This window comes from Nerophis ophidion, linkage group LG03, assembly GCF_033978795.1.
Source record: "Nerophis ophidion isolate RoL-2023_Sa linkage group LG03, RoL_Noph_v1.0, whole genome shotgun sequence".
NCBI classification, from domain to species: Eukaryota; Metazoa; Chordata; class Actinopteri; order Syngnathiformes; family Syngnathidae; genus Nerophis; species Nerophis ophidion.
Window position 1 is genome coordinate 9,424,753 of NC_084613.1, and position 21,879 is coordinate 9,446,631.

The 21,879-nt window shown below is 40.5% G+C and overlaps 2 protein-coding genes across 2 annotated transcripts in view; one reads left to right on the plus strand and one right to left on the minus strand.

Annotated features, from left to right (window-relative positions):
- The window catches only part of LOC133549081 (lysine-specific demethylase RSBN1L-like), a 32,594-nt gene extending 21,086 nt beyond the window's left edge, over positions 1-11,508 (minus strand). Inside the window, exons 1-3 of the mRNA XM_061894194.1 lie at positions 10,981-11,508; positions 10,644-10,754; positions 3,642-4,276 (exon numbers count right to left, since the gene is read on the minus strand). Coding sequence (XP_061750178.1) covers positions 3,642-4,276; positions 10,644-10,754; positions 10,981-11,479 — 1,245 coding nt within the window. The 5' untranslated portion in view covers positions 11,480-11,508. The remainder of the gene's footprint in view (positions 1-3,641; positions 4,277-10,643; positions 10,755-10,980) is intronic.
- Positions 1-21,879, plus strand: part of LOC133549082 (transmembrane protein 60-like) — a 78,349-nt gene that overhangs the window by 45,933 nt on the left and 10,537 nt on the right. The gene's annotated exons all lie outside the window — the stretch shown is intronic.

Sequence of the window (21,879 nt, forward strand, 5' to 3'; positions counted from 1 at the left end):
TAGAGCAAAAAAGGCATAATGTTAATGAATAATGAAATGTAAATACAAATAATTAATAGACACAAAGACCTATCTTTAAATCATCCATCCATTTCCTACCGCTTGTCCCAAATGAGTTCGCAGGGGGTGCTGGAGCCAAGCCCAGCTGCACATGGGTGGAGGGCGGGGTACACCCTTGACAAGTCGCCACCTCAGACAACATTCACACAATGTATAACATTTGTTTAGCTGTTTTATTAGCCTATTAAATTGCACATAATATGACGACGTATTGCAGTCTACACGTATCTCTTATGTGTGACTGCCATCTACCGGTGACACTTATTACACCATGGACCAGATAAAATTGCTTCGAGGTCGGTAAGCAAAACCAGAATTATTCCGTACATTAGGCGCACCAGGTTATAAGGCGCACTGTCCACTTTTTTGGGGAAAAAAGTGATTTTAAGTGCACCTTACAGTCCGCAAAATACGGACTGAATAATCAATCAATCAATCAATGTTCACTTATATAGCCCTAAATCAATAATGAAATGTAAATACAAATAATTAATAGACACAAAGACCTGTCTTTAAATCATCCATCCATTTCCTACCGCTTGTCCCAAATGAGTTTGCAGGGGGTGCTGGAGCCAAGCCCATCTGCACATGGGTGGAGGGCGGGGTACACCCTTGACAAGTCGCCACCTCAGACAACATTCATACAATGTATAACATTTGTTTAGCTGTTTTATTAGCCTATTAAATTGCACATAATATAACGACGTATTGCAGTCTTTCACATGTCTCTTATGTGTGACTGCCATCTACCGGTCCCACTTATTACACCATGGACCAAATAAAATTGCTTCGAGGTCGGTAAGCAACCAGAATTATTCCGTACATTAGGCGCACCGGGTTATAAGGCGCACTGTCCACTTTTTGGGGGAAAAAAGTGATTTTAAGTGCACCTTACAGTCCGCAAAATACGGACTGAATAATGAAATGTAAATACAAATAATTAATAGACACAAAGACCTGTCTTTAAATCATCCATCCATTTCCTACCGCTTGTCCCAAATGAGTTCGCAGGGGGTGCTGGAGCCAAGCCCAAAGACCTGTCTTTAAATCATCCATCCATTTCCTACCGCTTGTCCCAAATGAGTTCGCAGGGGGTGCTGGAGCCAAGCCCAGCTGCACATGGGTGGAGGGCGGGGTACACCCTTGACAAGTCGCCACCTCAGACAACATTCATACAATGTATAACATTTGTTTAGCTGTTTTATTAGCCTATTAAATTGCACATAATATAACGACGTATTGCAGTCTACACGAATCTCTTATGTGTGACTGCCATCTACTGGTCACACTTATTACACCATGGACCAAATAAAATTGCTTCGAGGTCGGTAAGCAAAACCAGAATTATTCCGTACATTTTGGGAAAAAAGGGATTTTAAGTGCACCTTACAGTCCGCAAAATACGGTAAACACAAAACGCATCAACAATGGAAACATAGAGCAAAAAAGGCATAATGTTAATGAATAATGAAATGTAAATACAAATAATTAATAGACACAAAGACCTGTCTTTAAATCATCCATCCATTTCCTACCGCTTGTCCCAAATGAGTTCGCAGGTGGTGCTGGAGCCTATCCCAGCTCCACATGGGTGGAGGGCGGGGTACACCCTGGACAAGTCGCCGCCACAGACAACATTCATACAATGTATAACATTTGTTTGGCTGTTTTATTAGCCTATTAAATTGCACATAATATAACGACGTATTGCAGTCTACACGAATCTCTTATGTGTGACTGCCATCTACTGGTCACACTTATTACACCACGTGCAAAATAAAATTGCTTCGAGGTCGGTAAGCAAAACCAGAATTATTCCGTACATTAGGCGCACCGGGTTATAAGGCGCACTGTCCACTTTTTTGGGGAAAAAAGTGATTTTAAGCGCACCTTACAGTCTGCAAAATACGGACTGAATAATGAAATGTAAATACAAATAATTAATAGACACAAAGACCTGTCTTTAAATCATCCATCCATTTCCTACCGCTTGTCCCAAATGAGTTCGCAGGGGGTGCTGGAGCCAAGGCCAAAGACCTGTCTTTAAATCATCCATCCATTTCCTACCGCTTGTCCCAAATGAGTTCGCAGGGGGTGCTGGAGCCAAGCCCATCTGCACATGGGTGGAGGGCGGGGTACACCCTTGACAAGTCGCCACCTCAGACAACATTCATACAATGTATAACATTTGTTTAGCTGTTTTATTAGCCTATTAAATTGCACATAATATAACGACGTATTGCAGTCTACACGAATCTCTTATGTGTGACTGCCATCTACTGGTCACACTTATTACACCATGGACCAAATAAAATTGCTTCGAGGTCGGTAAGCAAAACCAGAATTATTCCGTACATTTTGGGAAAAAAGGGATTTTAAGTGCACCTTACAGTCCGCAAAATACGGTAAACACAAAACGCATCAACAATGGAAACATAGAGCAAAAAAGGCATAATGTTAATGAATAATGAAATGTAAATACAAATAATTAATAGACACAAAGACCTGTCTTTAAATCATCCATCCATTTCCTACCGCTTGTCCCAAATGAGTTCGCAGGGGATGCTGGAGCCTATCCCAGCTCCACATGGGTGGAGGGCGGGGTACACCCTGGACAAGTCGCCGCCACAGACAACATTCATACAATGTATAACATTTGTTTGGCTGTTTTATTAGCCTATTAAATTGCACATAATATAACGACGTATTGCAGTCTACACGAATCTCTTATGTGTGACTGCCATCTACTGGTCACACTTATTACACCACGTGCAAAATAAAATTGCTTCGAGGTCGGTAAGCAAAACCAGAATTATTCCGTACATTAGGCGCACCGGGTTATAAGGCGCACTGTCCACTTTTTTGGGGAAAAAAGTGATTTTAAGCGCACCTTACAGTCTGCAAAATACGGACTGAATAATGAAATGTAAATACAAATAATTAATAGACACAAAGACCTGTCTTTAAATCATCCATCCATTTCCTACCGCTTGTCCCAAATGAGTTCGCAGGGGGTGCTGGAGCCAAGGCCAAAGACCTGTCTTTAAATCATCCATCCATTTCCTACCGCTTGTCCCAAATGAGTTTGCAGGGGGTGCTGGAGCCAAGCCCATCTGCACATGGGTGGAGGGCGGGGTACACCCTTGACAAGTCGCCACCTCAGACAACATTCATACAATGTATAACATTTGTTTAGCTGTTTTATTAGCCTATTAAATTGCACGTATTGCAGTCTTTCACATGTCTCTTATGTGTGACTGCCATCTACCGGTCACACTTATTACACCATGGACCAAATAAAATTGCTTCGAGGTCGGTAAGCAAAACCAGAATTATTCCGTACATTTTGGGAAAAAAGGGATTTTAAGTGCACCTTACAGTCCGCAAAATACGGTAAACACAAAACGCATCAACAATGGAAATATAGGGCAAAAATAGGCATAATGTTAATGAATAATGAAATGTAAATACAAATAATTAATAGACACACTCTTATGTGTGACTGCCATCTACTCGTCAGGCGGGTTGGCTTCAATATAGCGCGGTGGTGGTTTTAAAGATCAAACAAAGCGTGTCCTCACCTGAGCGTGGAAGTTGGCCATGGTCGTGGTCTCTATGTCCTTCTTCCCGAGCACCTCCACCTTCACCGGAGCGTTGGGGAAGTTGTAGGAGAAGTAGTCCAGGAAGTCCGGGAGGTAGGACGCCGCCCCGTGGACGATGCCCATGACGAAGGACGCCGCCTGGGCCTCGTCCTCGCTGAACGACAACGTGACAAACTCCTGGGCGAAGCGGTGCATCTCCGCCGGCGACAGGCCCGCCAGCTGCTCGTTGTAGGCGTGCGCCACCGAGGCGCCTCCGTTGGCCTGCATCTCCACGTGGATCAGGTGGCCGAACTCCAGCCCGGGGAGACCCGGCGCCGGGGTGCAGTGGAGCGGCGAGCTGTAGCCCAGTCGCTCTCTGACCACGGAGGGAGGATCCTGCTGGTGAACGGCGTCGTGCAGACCCCCGCCGCTGTTGCCGTTAATCCTACTCAGGAACTCGGACAGACCCAGAGACACCCCGGAGTAAACAGTCTGGGACGAGCGGTGGTACATTTTGGGGCGGCCGTGTCTCTCTTTGGCGCGCTCGCCATCTTTGTGCTTCTTTTTCTTCTTCTTTTTGAGCTTCTTGAGGAGGAGGTCTTCCTGGGTGGTGGCTTTGGGCTTCTCCTTGCACTCTGCCATGGGGGACAAGACCCAAAACATTCAACAAGAGAACTGAACACGGCAATCGGTGAAATATAATACAGAATCTTAGTTGCTGAATGGAGTTATAATTAGAGATGTCCGATAATGTTTTTTTTGCTGATACCTGATATTACGATATTGTCCAACTTTTAATTACCGATTCCGATATCAACTGATACCGATATATACAGTCGAGGAGCCGGCGGTAATGCCAAGCATCCGCTAATTATTTTGCGAAACGAGTTTGACCCGGTAGTAATTCTAGGCAGGCGAAAACTATATACCCGGCAGCAATTTAAGGAAATTCGTTAAGTAAAGAATAGTGAGTAACAGGCTGAATAGGTGTACGTTATATGAGGCATAAATAACCAACTGAGAAGGTGCCTGGTATGTTAACCTAACATATTATGGTAAGAGTCATTCAAATAACTATAACATATAGAACATGCTATACCTTTACCAAACAATCTGTCACTCCTAATCGCTAAATCCGATAAAATCTTCTTCCTCGATGTCGCTTCTAAACAACTCTGCCAACTTCAAAGGTCATTTTCTGCTGCATATTTCACTACGTCCAGCTTTTAATCTGCAGTACATGATTTCCTTTTCGGTGCCATTTTTGTGATTTTATAAGTTACCGCCAACGATTAAATAATCCATCTTAATAGCTACGGCAGTAGCATATAGCAGTTAGCATTCCATGACCCACAATGCACTCCTGCCATGACCCTAAATTTAACCAATCCTTATTGGTTGACGTGTGTGTGACGATTGCTGACATTTTCTTTGTCTCTTCCGCGAATGAGATGAATAATATTATTTGATATTTTATAATATTATTTGATATTTTATAATATTATTTGATATTTTACGGTAATGTGTTAATAATTTCACACATAATGTAATGCGTTAATAATTGAATAATTTACGGTAATAATTTAATAATTTACAGTATTGTGTTAATAATTTACGGTAATGTGTTAATAATTTACGGTAATGTGTTAATAATTTCACACATAAGTCGCTCCTGAGTATAAGTCGCACCCCCGGCCAAACTATGAAAAAAACTGCGACCGAAAAATACGGTAATAAAAATGTCACAAATCAAATCTATAAGTGACAAAATCTAACCAAAGGCTTTATTAATGACAAACTAATGACAAATCACGAACGATTGAAGGGCATACTTACTCAACAATGCCAACACTGTCATAAACTTGTGCCATATAGTAGGAGCGTAATGGTACACAAAAATTTCGGTTCGGTACGTACCTCGGTTTAGAGGTCACGGTTTGGTTCATTTTCGGTACAGTAAGAAAAAAACAAAATATACATTTTTGGGTTATTTATTTACCAAATTTGTAAACAATGGCTTTATCCTTTTAACATTGGGAACACTATAATCATTCAGCCCACGTTAATCCACATTAAACTGCCTCAAGTTGTTGCTTTGATTAAATAAAATGACAAAACCTTTCTACATATAAAAAGTGCAACATTAAACAGTTTAAAGTCAACTCATCATGCTTAATTTATTACAGCATTTGGGAAGCCTGTAGTTGACTTTTATTATGTAAATGTTATATTTTTATCAACATGTGATAGCAGGGACCCTGCCATTCAAAACTAGGCTGCTACATTACTAATGATTAATGTAACTATAGCTGAAAATTCATCCCTGACCACCATGGAGTTCGTGTAGGCTTTATGATGCACTTACATTATTTTATACACTATCAGAGACAGAAACTCTTCATTTAATATAATGTCCTTTTTTTGCTACTTCAACATCTCATTCAACACTGTCCGTAACACATACACACACGCACGCGCGCGCACGCACGCACGCACGCACGCACGCACGCACGCACGCACGCACGCACGCACGCACGCACGCACGCACGCACGCACACACACACACACACACACACCGCAAAATGAGTTAACGTCACGCTAAAAGCTAACTAGCCTTCACCTTAAGCCAGAACTGCGAGTCACACACACACACACACACACACACACACACACACACACACACACACACACACACACACAACCACACACACACACACACACACACACCGCAAAATGAGTTAACGTTACGCTAAAAGCTAACTAGCCTTCACCTTAAGCCAGAACTGCGAGTCACACACACACACACACACGCACACACACTGCAAAATGAGTTAACGTTACGCTAAAAGCTAACTAGCCTTCACCTTAAGCCAGAACTTCGAGTCACACACACACACACACACACACACACGCACACGCGCACACACACTACAAAATGAGTTAACGTTACGCTAAAAGCTAACTAGCCTTCACCTTAAGTCAGAACTGCGAGTCACACACACACACACACACACACACACACACACACACACACACACACACACACACACACACACACACACACACACACACACACACACACACACACCGCAAAATGAGCTAACGTTACGCTAAAAGCTAATTAGCCTTCACCTCAAGCCAGAACTATGAGAGAGCTGAGCTGCAGTTTAAGTTTCTAGAAGGTCAACGGGCTCATAGTGATGTTTGTAATAGTTGTGACTGGGAAGTGTTTTTTTTATAATTCGGGGAGTGTACGATATCCGCTGCTAAACACATCTCCTCGACAATGAAACATTTACAACATGCGTTCTGAATACGCACTGCTGATTGACTGTTACATCGCTCTGAATACGCACTGCTGATTGGCTTTGTATGTAACCAATCAGATGGTTGTGTGGGTGGGACAATGCTGGGTGCTCACTGCTCAGACAGAGGCAGCTTGTTAAGACTTTAGGTTACAAACTCGTTCGATACACCCTCGTACCGAACCGAAACGGTTCAATACAAATACACGTACCGTTACACCCCTAATATATAGTGAAACCACACTAAACGATGACAAAAACATTTTGGGGGAATATTTGCACCGCAACACAACATAAACGCTACAAAACAAATTCCCAAAATTCCCTGCAGCACCAACTCTTCCGGAACACTGCAATATAAACAAACACATTGCCCACGAATGAATGAAGCGCATACTTACTCAACAGCCATACAGGTCACACTAAGGGTGGCCGTATGAACAACACCAACACTGTCATAAACATGTGCCATATAGTGAAACCACACTAAACGACGATGACAAACAAATTTGGGGAATATTTGCACCACAACACAACATAAACACTACAAAACAAATTCCCAGAAGCACCAACTCTTCCGGGACACTACAATGTAAACAAACACATTGCCCACGATCGAATGAAGGGCATACTTACTCAACAGCCATACAGGTCACACTAAGGGTGGCAGTATGAACAACGCCATATAGTGAAACCACACTAAACGACGATGACAAACACATTTTTGGAATATTTACACCGCAACACAACATAAACGCTACAGAACAAATTCTCAGAATTCCCTGCAGCACCAACTCTTCCGGGACACTACAATGTAAACAAACACATTGCCCACGAACGAATGAAGGGCATACTTACTCAACAGCCACACAGGTCACACTAAGGGTGGCAGTATGAACAATGCCAACATTGTCATAAACATGTGCCATATAGTGAAACCACACCAAACGACGATGACAAACACATTTTTGGAATATTTGCACCGCAACACAATATAAACGCTACAAAACAAATTCCCAGAATTCCCTGCAGCACCAACTCTTCCGGGACACTACATTATAAACAAACGCCATTGGTAGATCTACTGTAATGATACCACGTAATCTATTAATCAACATTTTTGGGGGGGTTTTAGGCAAATTGATATACTTTTAATATTTTCTGACAAAAAAAAACAACGTTAATACAGTTGTTTTATTTTGTACGTTGATCTGTATGTATAATTTTTTTTAATTGTTAATAACAAATGATGCGCTCCTGAATGTAAACAAATGCCATTAATGGATCTACACCTGACACCCACTGTAATGATACCAAGTACAATAGCGTTTCTGGTCACAAATACTATGATTACATCGATATTTTTCATCGTCACAAAAACTTTTTTTTAAAATTCATATTATGTTTATAAACTGAGTAAATACGTCCCCTTTGAATACGACTACTTGGTATCGGATTGATATCCAAATGTGTGGTATCATCCAAAACTAATGTAAAGTATCAGAGAAGAGAAGAATAAGTGATTATTACATTTTAACAGAAGTGTAGGTAGAACATGTTAAAAGAGAAAGTAAGCAGATATTAACAGTAAATGGACAAGTAGATTCATAATTCATTTTCTACCGCTTGTCCTTAATAATTTTGACAAAATAAAAAGATACTGTAAATGACACAATATGTTACTGCGGACTAATTAGGGGCCTATGTTTGTTTACTTACTACTAAAAGACAAGTTGTCTAGTATGTTCACTATTTTATTAAGGACAAAATTGCAATAAAGTGAGTGACTTATATTTATATAGCGCTTTTCTCTAGTGACTCAAAGCGCTTTTACATAGAGAAACCCAATATATAAGTTACATTTAAACCAGTGTGGGTGGCACTGGGAGCAGGTGGTTGGAGTGTCTTGCCCAAGGACACAACGGTAGTGACTATGATGGCGGAAGCGGGGATCGAACCTGGAACCGAGCGAGCTAAAAAATAAATGTTTAATGTACCGTAAGATTTCTTTTGCTAAAATAAAGCCAATAATGACATTTGTTTATGGTCACCTTCATTTAGAAAAAGTACCGAAATACTTTTGGTAGCGGTACCAAAATATTGGTATCAGTACAACAGTGAGTGACTTATATTTATATAGCGCTTTTCTCTCATGACTCAAAGCGCTTTTACATAGTGAAACCCAATATCTAAGTTGCATTTAAACCAGTGTGGGTGGCAGGTGGTTGGACTGTCTTGCCCAAGGACACAACGGCAGTGACTAGGATGGCGGAAGCGGGAATCGAACCTGGAACCGAGCTAAAAAACATGTTTAATGTAACGTGCTATTTTTTTTCTTTTGCTAAAATAAAGCCAATAATGAAATTTGTTCCGGTTCACTTCATATAGAAAAGTACAAAATACTTTTGGTAGCGGTACCAAAATATTGGTATCAGCACAACAGTGAGTGAATTATATTTATATAGCGCTTTTCTCTAGTGACTCAAAGCGCTTTGACATAGTGAAACCCAATGTCTAAGTTGCATTTTAAACCAGTGTGGGTGACACTGGGAGCAGGTGGGTGGAGTGTCTTTCCCAAGGACACAACGCCAGCGACTATGATGGCAGAAGCGGGAATCGAACCTGGAACCGAGCTAAAAAATAAATGTTTAATGTACAGTAAGATTTTTTTGCTAAAACAAAGCCAATAATGACATTTGTTTGTGGTCACCTTCATTTAGAAAAGTACCAAAATACATTTGGTACCGGTACAACAGTGAGTGACTTATATTTATATAGGGCTTTTCTCTAGAGACTCAAAGCGCTTTTACATAGTGAAACCCAATGTCTAAGTTACATTTTAAACCAGTGTGGGTGGCACTGGGAGCAGGTGGGTGGAATGTCTTGCCCAAAGACACAACGGCAGCGACTAGGATGGCGGAAGCGGGAATCGAACCTGGAACCGAGCGATAAAAAACACATGTCTAATGTACCGTAAGATTTTTTTTTGCAAAAATAAAGCCAATAATGACATTTGTTTATGGTCACCTTCATTTAGAAAAGTACCGAAATACTTTTGGTAGCGGTACCAAAATATTGGTATCAGTACAACAGTGAATGACTTATATTTATATAGCGCTTTTTCTCTAATGACTCAAAGCGCTTTTACATAGTGAAAGCCAATATCTAAGTTGCATTTAAACCAGTGTGGGTGGCACTGGGAGCAGGTGGGTGGAGTGTCTTGCCCAAGGACACAACGGCAGCGACTAGGATGGCGGAAGCGGGAATCGAACCTGGAACCGAGCTAAAAAAACATTTTTAACATACCGTGCTATTTTTTTTGCTAAAATAAAGCCAATAATGACATTTGTTTGTGGTCACCTTCATATAGAAAAGTACCAAAATACGTTTGGTAACGGGACAACAGTGAGTGAATCATGTTTATATAGCGCTTTTCTCTAGTGACTCAAAGCGCTTTTAGTGAAACCCAACATCTAAGTTGCATTTTAAACCAGCGTGGGTGGCACTGGGAGCAGGTGGGTGGAGTGTCTTGCCCAAGGACACAACGCCAGCGACTAGGATGGCGGAAGCGGGAATCGAACCTGGAACCGAGCTATAGCGCCCCATAAAAAAACACATAAGATCTTTTTTTTTGCTAAAATAAAGCCAATATTAAGGTCCCCTTCATTTAGAAAAGTACCAAAATACTTTTGTGTACCTTTCAGCGGTGGGAACAAGTCTCCATTCTCCTGGGAGACGTCATGTTGTGGCGGCAACTTGTGGTTCTTCCACTCTTTGCTCCTTTCCTTCTTCTTCTCCTTGCTGTGATCTGGAAGACAACATCATGGGGGGAAAGGAGGTGAAACCAAATCCACGCCAAGCGACGTGACGGAACAACATTTTCCACGTGCAGAAACACCACACTTGCAGCCCAGGGCCCGTGGCCTGCAGCCCCGCTTGTTATGTAAGATATCTCCACACACACACACACACACATGTCCTCCACCACAACAATGGAGAAAGACACGGTGGAAGAGCGCCGCGGGGCTCCTCACCTCTCTGCGCCGTCGTCGCGTCGCCGTTCTCGGGCTTTGTGGGGCAGCTAGCGGGGCTGACTTTCTCCACGGCCGCCGTCAAACTGCGCGGCGCTTCGCTGCTTTTCTCCCGGTGTCGCTTCTCCTTCGCCCGCTTCTGCTTGTGCGGCGAGGCGAGGAAGTTGCTGATTTTGAAGATTTTCCGAGCGGGCGCCACCGCCGCCGCGGAGGAGGAGGAAGAGGCGGCGGCGGAGTGGCTCGCCTTCGCCGGGCCGAAACTCCATTTCGCTGGGCTCCCACAACTCGGCTTCCCGTTGTGTTTTTCCCCTGCGCACGCCTCTCCGTTCAGCTTCCGGTGCTTGGGCCGCTTCTCCTCCACGCGGATCTTCTTGGAGGGCGGCGGGTAAATGTCGCCGGAAGACTGCGGCCGGCTCTCCGGTGGCAGTTTAGCTAACAGCGCTGGGGGGGAATTTGTTTGGCTGTTTGCTGCGAAATGCATGGAGTCCACGGACTCGGCCATCTTGGAAGTTTCTATTTTTTTTTTTTTTTACGGCCCGCACGTAACTGGTGCGTCAGAGCCATTGGGGGGCGGGGCTTAGCGGGGGTGGTGACGTAGCACGCACAGGGGGCGGGGCGGGAGGAGGAGACGGAAAGTGTTTGGTAAACATCACCCCCGTCTGACAGCACTCCATCACTATCTGTTAATCCAGTGGTCCACAACCACCGGGCCGCGGCCCGATTGGTACCGGGCCGCAGAAGAATTTTTTATAAAAAAAAAAAAAAAATTAAAAAAAAAAAAAATTAAAAATAAAATTGTTTTTTTTTTGTTGTTGTTTTTTTTATTAAATCAACTTAAAAAACACAATATACACTTACAAATAGTGCACCAACCACAAAAAACTCCCTTTTTCATGACAAACAAGAAAAAAAAAAGGACAACCCCCCCCAAGAAAAATCAACTTAAAAAACACAATATACACTTACAAATAGTGCACCAACCACAAAAAACTCCCTTTTTCATGACAAAAACGTCCCTTTTTCCTGACAAACAAGAAGAAAAAAAAAGGACAACCCCCCTCCCAAGAAAAATCAACTTCAAAAACACAATATACACTTACAAATAGTGCACCAACCACAAAAAACTCCCTTTTTCGTGACAAAAACGTCCCTTTTTCATGACAAAGAAGAAGAAAAAAAAGAAAAAAAAAGGACAACCCCCCCCCAAGAAAAATCAACCTAAAAAACACAATATACACTTACAAATAGTGCACCAACCACAAAAAACTCCCTTTTCATGACAAACAAGAAAAAAAAAAAAAAAGGACAACCCCCCCCAAGAAAAATCAACTTAAAAAACACAATATACACTTACAAATAGTGCACCAACCACAAAAAACTCACTTTTTCATGACAAACAAGAAAAAAAAAAGGACAACCCCCCCAAGAAAAATCAACTTAAAAAACACAATATACACTTACAAATAGTGCACCAACCACAAAAAACTCCCTTTTTCATGACAAAAACGTCCCTTTTTCCTGACAAACAAGAAGAAAAAAAAGGACAACCCCCTCCCAAGAAAAATCAACTTCAAAAACACAATATACACTTACAAATAGTGCACCAACCACAAAAAACTCCCTTTTTCATGACAAAAACGTCCCTTTTTCATGACAAAGAAGAAGAAAAAAAAGAAAAAAAAAGGACAACCCCCCCCAAGAAAAATCAACTTAAAAAACACAATATACACTTACAAATAGTGCACCAACCACAAAAAACTCCCTTTTTCATGACAAAAACGTCCCTTTTTCCTGACAAACAAGAAGAAAAAAAAGGACAACCCCCCTCCCAAGAAAAATCAACTTCAAAAACACAACATACACTTACAAATAGTGCACCAACCACAAAAAACTCCCTTTTTCATGACAAAAACGTCCCTTTTTCATGACAAAGAAGAAGAAAAAAAAGAAAAAAAAAGGACAACCCCCCCCAAGAAAAATCAACTTAAAAAACACAATATACACTTACAAATAGTGCACCAACCTCAAAAAACTCCCTTTTCATGACAAAAACGTCCCTTTTTCATGACAAACAAGAAAAAAAAAAAAAAAAAGGACAACCCCCCCCAAGAAAAATCAACTTAAAAAACACAATATACACTTACAAATAGTGCACCAACCACAAAAACGTCCCTTTTTCATGACAAACAAGAAAGAAAAAAAAGGACAACCCCCCCCGAGAAAAATCAACTTAAAAAACACAATATACAAATAGTGCACCAACCACAAAAAACTCCCTTTTTCATGACAAACAAGAAAAAAAAAAGAAAAAAAAGGACAACCCGCCCCCCCAAGAAAAATCAACTTAAAAAACACAATATACACTTACAAATAGTGCACCAACCACAAAAAACTCCCTTTTCATGACAAAAACGTCCCTTTTTCATGACAAACAAGAAAAAAAAAAAAAAAAAGGACAACCCCCCCAAGAAAAATCAACTTAAAAAACACAATATACACTTACAAATAGTGCACCAACCACAAAAAACTCCCTTTTTCATGACAAAAACGTCCCTTTTTCCTGACAAACAAGAAGAAAAAAAAGGACAACCCCCCTCCCAAGAAAAATCAACATAAAAAACACAATATACACTTACAAATAGTGCACCAACCACAAAAAACTCCCTTTTTCATGACAAAAACGTCCCTTTTTCATGACAAAGAAGAAGAAAAAAAAGGACAACCCCCCCCCCAAGAAAAATCAACCTAAAAAACACAATATACACTTACAAATAGTGCACCAACCACAAAAAACTCCCTTTTCATGACAAAAACGTCCCTTTTTCATGACAAACAAGAAAAAAAGAAAAAAAAAGGACAACCCCCCCCCCAAGAAAAATCAACTTAAAAAACACAATATACAAATAGTGCACCAACCACAAAAAACTCCCTTTTTCATGACAAACAAGAAAAAAAAAAAGAAAAAAAAGGACAACCCGCCCCCCCAAGAAAAATCAACTTAAAAAACACAATATACACTTACAAATAGTGCACCAACCACAAAAAACTCCCTTTTTCATCACAAACAAGGAAAAAAAAGGAAAAAAAGGACAACCCCCCCAAGAAAAATCAACTTAAAAACACAATATACACTTACAAATAGTGCACCAACCACAAAAAAATCCCTTTTTCAAGACAAACAAGAAAAGCAGACTGGGGTAGATCCTGCTGAAATCCTATGTATTGAATGAATACAGAATCGTCTTGAATCGGAAAAATATAGTTTTTGAATCGAGAATCGAATCGAAAAAAATCGATACATTATCGAATCGTGACCCCAAGAATCGACATTGAATCGAATCGTGGGACACCCAAAAGATTCTCAGCCCTAATATTTATTGAATAATACTTCAACAAAATATGAATATAAGTTCAAAAACTATGAAAAGAAATGCAACAATGTTGACAGCTAGATTTTTTGTGGACATGTTCCATAAATATTGATGTTAAAAAAAATTTTTTTTGTGAAGAAATGTTTAGAATTAAGTTCATGAATCCAGATGGATCTCTATTACAATCCCTAGAGGGCACTTTAAGTTGATGATTACTCATATGTGTAGAAATCTTTATTTATAATTGAATCAGTTGTTTATTTTTCAACAAGCCCTTTGAGTACTTTGAAGGTAGAAAAGCGCTATACAAGAACAACCCATTTATCATTTATTTAACAAGTTTTTAGTTATTTGGGGAGGAGGAGATAGGCGCCAGCGCCCCCCGTGACCTCCAAAAGGGAATAAGCTGTGGAAAAATGGATGGATGGATGGGGAGGAGGCGTGGTTGGGGGCGTGGTTTGGACGGGGGGGTGGTTAAGAGTATAATTCACCAACTCGAGTATTTCATATATATTTCAAATATATATCTATAAATATGTATGAAATAGTTGACTAGCTATATATATTTATTTTATTATATATATAAATAAAATAAATAGTTGAATTTCAGACGGCACCTATCAAATACACAGTAATAAAAACACAGTTGTTCTAATAACTGTACTGTGCTTGCTGGTTATTAAAAAAAAAAAAAACAACAACACTTACCTTTCACTATTTGAGTAGCCTTTGTTCTGCCATTTGCGTAGTGGCGAGAGTCACTTGCCGTCAGGTGCACAACACCACGTAAATCGTTGGCCGATCAAAAAGCAACCCCATAACGCTATAGCCAATATTCACCAGGAGATGGCAACAGACAACATAGAATCACTCCCCGTGATTCCCTTTGTAACTTCCCCGTTCTTCTGCTTCATCTCCTTGTGTGTGCAGTTTTTTATTAAAAATCCGTAGATGTTTATATAGTAGGAAAGCGGACGTGAAAACAGGCTTTCCCCACTCATGTCCGCATGGGGCTGGAGGGGGCGTGAATTTCGGGAGATATCCGGGAGAAAATTTCTTCCGGGAGGTTTTCGGGAGATGCGCTGAATTTCAGGAGTCTCCCGGAAAATCCGGGAGGGTTGGCAAGTATGCCTATGGTTTTAAAGGCCTACTGAAACCCACTACTACCCACCACGCAGTCTGATAGTTTATATATCAAAGATTAAATATTAACATTGCAACACATGCCAATACGACCTTTTTAGTTTACTAAATTGCAATTTTAAATTTCCCGGGAGTTTCTTCTTGAAAACGTCGCGTGACGTCACAGGCTGTTAGGAAGTATGAGCGCTGCACACACACACAGCTAAAAGTCGTCTGTTTTAACCGCATAATTACACAGTATTTTGGAGATCTGTGTTTCTAAATCTTTTGCAATTTGTTCAATTAATATTGGAGAAGTCAAAGTAGAAAGATGGAGGTGGGAAGCTTTAACCTTTAGCCACACAAACACACGGTGATTCCTTGTTTAAAATTCCCGGAGGTGAAACTTTACTATGGATCACAGCGAACATGGATCCCGACTGAATGTCAACCAGCAGGTTTCGGTGAGAAAATTGTGGTAAAAAGTCGCTTCTTACCGGGGATCTGCTGAGCTTGTGCCGTCCATAAAGCTGCCGTCGACTTCCCTGAGACATTGGCTTCAAGACTCCCGTGGACACACACACCTCCGACTATCAGGTACTGTTAAACTCACTAAAACACTAGCAACACAATAGAAAGATAAGGGATTTCCCAGAATTATCCTAGTAAATGTGTCTAAAAATATCTGAATCCGTCCCAATGCAATCGTGTTTTTGTTTTTTTTCCTAGTCCATCGCTATCAATATCCTCAAACATGAATCTTTCATCCTCGCTCAAATTAATGGGGAAATTTCCATTTTCTTGGTCCGAATAGCTGTTTTTGTTGGAGGCTCCCATTAAAAACAATGTGAGGATGTGAAGAGCCATCAACATGTGACGTCCGGTAAACGCAGGGCTTTTCTGTTAGCACCAAAAGTTGGTGGACTTTATCGCGGATGTTCTCTACTAAATCCTTTCAGCAAAAATATGGCAATATCGCGAAATGATGAAGTATGACACATAGAATGGACCTGCTATCCCCGTTTGAATAAGAAAATCTCATTTCAGTAGGCCTTTAAATGATAAATGGATTGTACTTGTATAGCGTTCACACACACATTCACACACTGATGGAGGGAGCTGCCATGCAAGTCGCTAGCCAGCACCCATCAGGAGCAAGGGTGAAGTGTCAGGACACAACGGACCTGACGAGGTTGGTACTAGGTGGGGATTGAACCAGGGACCCTCGGGTTGCGCACGGCCACTCTTCCACCGCACCACGCCATCTGCACATGGTGTATTTTATATATATATATATGTATATATATGAAATACCTGACATTCAGTGAATTCTAGCTATATATATTTATTTTATTACATATATAGAAATAATTTAATTTCAGACGGCACCTATCAAATACACAGTAATAAAAACACAGTTGTTCTACTAACTGTACTGTGCTTGCTGGTTACTAAAAAAAACCCAACAACAACACTTACCTTTCACTATTTGAGTAACCAATCAATAAAGTACAGGGATCAACAAAGTACATTGTATTCTATTATATATATATATAAATATATATATATATATATATATATATATAAAACTTGTCCAGGGTGTACCCCGCCTTCCGCCCAATTGTAGGTGAGATAGGCGCCAGCGCCCCCCGCGACCCCAAAAGGGAATAAGCGGTAGAAAATGTATGTGTATATATATATATATATATATATAATTTTTATATTATATTTTTGTTACTTTGATTTTAAAATCCCCGGCACTGTTTTGTACTGTTTTTATAATATTTTGTAATGTTTTATACTGTTGTTTAACTATTTTGATTATTGTTTCTCTTCTGTCTGTTAACGTTGAAATGTAGAAATAAACATTAAAAAAAGAGAAAAAAAAGACAGAATGCAAAATAAAACAACTATCGTTTCATCCATTTTCTACCGCTTGTCCCTTTGGAGGTCGCTTCATTCTGAAAAATATTAATTAAACATGTGTGCTTTGAATAGAATAGAATAGAATAGAATAGAATGGACTTTATAGTCATTATATTTGCATATAACGAGATTAAAGACTCCAACTTAAGGTGCGGTAGTGGGAACAAGTATGGGGTGAAATAAATAACACAAGAGGTAATAGAGGAAAAAACTAACAATTGAAATAAACAGACTACTATCCAATAAAGATAATAAGCAATCCTGTACAATATACAAAACACTATAGAAGTACAAAACACTGTACAATATACAGAACAAGACAAGAGTACCGAAGTAATAAATAACAATCAGTGTCGGACGTATTGCACCCGAAGGGTACTATTGCACTGTATTGTATATTAGATGATATTGTATATTGCTGAGTTATTATTATTATAAGTTAGAGTTCAACATGGTGACAGCTTTGGGAAAGAAGCTGTCTCTGAGCCTGTTTGTTCTGGCTCTGATGCACCTGTAGCGCCTGTCCGATGGTAGCAAGTCGAACAGGTGGAAGCCAGGGTGTGTGCTGTCCTTTGGTAATGTTTTTTGCTTTGTTTAGGCAACGGGAGTTGTGTAAATCCTTCAGGGAGGGCAGATGACAGCCGATGATGTTTTTGTGCAGACTTTATGACCCTCTGAATCGCCTGTTTGTCTGCTTCAGTGCGGCTGGCGTACCACACTGTTATGCAGTACGTCAGCAGGCTCTCGACTTTGTGTTAAAGATGTGTGGCTATTTGGATTTACACAATATGAGAAAAAAAAAAAACATTTTAAAAGGAATTTTACGTTTGCAACCTCATTATTGTTAGGTAGCGGGTGGCACAGGAGTTAGTGCCTGTGCCTCTTCTACCGCTTGTCCCTTTCGGGGTCGCTTCATTCTGAAAAGTATTCATGACACATTTGTGGTTTGTGTTAAAGATGTGTGGCTAGTATTTGGATTTACACAGTATGAGAAAAAAAAACTGAAAAGGAATTTTACCTTTGTAACCTCATTATAGTTAGTTAGTTAGTTAGTTAGTTAGTTAGTTAGTGGGCGGCACGGTGGTACAGGGGTTAGTGCATGTGCCTCACAATACGAAGGTCCTGAGTAGTCCTGAGTTCAATCCCGGGCTCGGAGTTTGCATGTTTTCCCTGTGACTGTCTATCTGTGTTGGCCCTGCGATGAGGTGGTGACTTGTCCACGGTGTACCCTGCCTTCCGCCCGATTGTAGCTGAGATAGGCGCCAGCGCCCCCCGTGACCCCAAAAAAGGAATAAGCGGTAGGAAATGGATGGATGGATTTTACCTTTATAACCCCATTATAGTTAGTTAGTTAGTTAGTTAGTTAGTTAGTGGGCGGCACGGTGGTACAGGGGTTAGTGCATGTGCCTCACAATACGAAGGTCCTGAGTAGTCCTGAGTTCAATCCCGGGCTCGGTGTTTGCATGTTTTCCCTGTGACTGTCTATCTGTGTTTTGGCCCCTGCGATGAGGTGGCGACTTGTCCAGGGTCTACCCCGCCTTCCGCCCGAATGCAGCTGAAATAGGCTCCAGCACCGCCCCACAACCCCAAAAGGGACAAGCGGTATAAGATGGATGAATTTTACCTTAGCAACCTCATTATTATTAGTTAGTGGGCAGCACGGTGGATCAGGGGTTAGTGCATGTGCCTCACAATGCGAAGGTCCTGAGTAGTCCTGAGTTCGATCCCGGGCTCGGGACCTTTCTGTGTGGAGTTTGCATGTCCTCCCCGTGACTGTCTATCCGTGTTGGCCCTCCGATGAGGTGGTATTTGTTTGGTTGTGTTTATGTTTGTATTCTCCCGAAATGTGTTTGTCATTGTTGTTCGGTATGGTTTCACAATACGGCACAAGTTTATGACAGGGTCGGCGTTGTTTAGTCTGACATGTATGTCCGTTGAGTAAGTATGCCCTTTATATCTTTGTACATGTCTATCTATCTGTGTTGGCCCTGCGATGCGCCGTCCGCCCAATTGTAGTCGAGATAGGATCGAGCGCCCTTCGCGACCCCAAAGGGAATAAGCTGTAGAAAATGGATGAATGGATGGATGGAGAAGAAAAAATTTAAATGAATTTTACGTTTACAACCTCATTATGGTTAGTTAGTTAGTGGGAGGCACGGTGGATAGGAATTTAAAACAACTGTTTTAAGTCATAACTTAAATGTTGGCATTGAGCTAGACAGGTAGTCTCTTCTCAAGGACAGGGCTATCACTTTTGCATTCTGAAGTCCGAATTACAGCCGCTTTTCCTGCGAGAAGTGATCCAAGGCACCTGTGAATGTCAAACTAAGAGGCCTTATTTTATTATGTGCTCAAACTGAAATACCACTGTTTACTTAAAGTTGGTGGTTTGCTTTCTACAAAACGAATGTGAACATTCACCATAAGCAAAACATGATATGAGTTGATTAATTCACTTCACTAGAAACGATTATTCGTGTTATGTTGCAAGCTATTTTTTTCATACATAAAAGTCGATTTTTTTTTATAGAGAAACCTAAATTCTACTATTGGAGGAATGATAAAATCATGGAAAATGGGAAAAATAGAAACAACTTTACATTATTGTCTTTATTTAAAGAATTTAAGTTGACTTAAGACGATTTTTAAATTCAAAATTTGAATCTGTTGGTGTTGTCTTTTACTTTTACTGTAACATCTTTTATTTGTAGAAGGACGTTGATTACTCAACTCTTGGAATGATATTGAAAGTTCCTTAATTAATTTCCTTATATTGTGAATATATATATTTTTGTGCGTTCAATTGTTCAATGTAAACACACAATGACTTACACTATAGGAATTTAAAACAACTGCTTTAAGTCACAACTTAAATGTTGGTGTTGAACTAGACAGGTAGTCTCTTCTCAAGGATAGGGCTATCACTTTAGGAATGTAAAGTCTCTATGTCACCTTGCCAAGTATTTGTTTGCACTTCCTGTTATTATTTTCGGCTGACTTAAACACAAACACACTGACAAACACGTCAAAACACGCTCATGATTTCATTATCATGCAATACTAAAGTGACTAGGTCTGGGCAAAACAAACTTTTCAACCACTTTAAATAGCTCATTTTATTAGTATCTTACCTCTTTTTTGTTATATTTGTTGGTTTTGGACACCCACAATCTTCTTTACTTACTGCAGTTACCACAAATTTCCACTAGAGGGGAGTACAATAACATAATGCTGTTAGGGCCTTTACACCTGGACACAATTTACTGATCCCGAAGGATCACACTAGCTCAATTACACGAAGAAAAGACAAACATAACATTCTCAAAAGCTTTAGAAAAGAGCAAAACATGAATGAAATAAAACATAATAAACAATGCCAACCATACAAAAGCGATAGAGTGTAATAGGAAAACAATACAATGGGTAGACTACAAGAGACAAATTGGTGTTCGGGGAAAAATGCTAAAATTTTTCAGCATTTTTCAATATTTTAAGACAGGGGTGTCAAACTCGTTTTCACTGAGGACCACATGGCAGTTATGGTTCCCCCTCAGAGGGCCGCTTTTAACAATGAGTCATATATGAACATGTATATATATAATACAAACCCCGTTTCCATATGAGTTGGGAAATTGTGTTAAATGTAAATATAAACGGAATACAATGATTTGCAAATCCTTTTTAAGCCATATTCAGTTGAATGTACTACAAAGACAACATATTTGATGTTCAAACTCATAAACTTTTTTTTTTTTTTTGCAAATAATAACTAACTTAGAATTTCATGGCTGCAACACGTGCCAAAGTAGTTGGGAAAGGGCATGTTCACCACTGTGTTACATCAGCTTTTCTTTTAACAACACTAAATAAACGTTTGGGAACTGAGGAAACTAATTGTTGAAGCTTTGAAAGTGGAATTCTTTCCCATTTTTGTTTTATATAGAGCTTCACTCGTTCAACAGTCCGGGGTCTCCGCTGTCATATTTTACGCTTCATAATGCGCTACACATTTTCGATGGGAGACATCTTTTCTTGTGTAAGACTGAGCGTTTTTTGGGAAGCTGTTTTTCTACCCAATCATGGCACCCACCTGTTCCCAATTAGCCTGCACACCTGTGGGATGTTCCAAATAAGTGTTTGATGAGCATTCACAGGGACGGCGTGGCGCAGTAGACGAGTGGCTGTGCGCAACCCGAGGGTCCCTGGTTCAAATCCCACCTAGTACCAACCTCGACACGTTCGTTGTGTCCTGAGCAAGACACTTCACCCTTGCTCCTGATGGGTGCTGGTTGGCGCCTTGCATGGCAGCTCCCTCCATCAGTGTGTGAATGTGTGTGTGAATGTGTGAATGTGGAAGTAGTGTCAAAGCGCTTTGAGTACCTTGAAGGTAGAAAAGCGCTATACAAGTACAACCCATTTATTTATTTATCATTCCTCAGCTTAATCAGTATTTATTGCCACCTTTCCCAACTTCTTTGTCAGG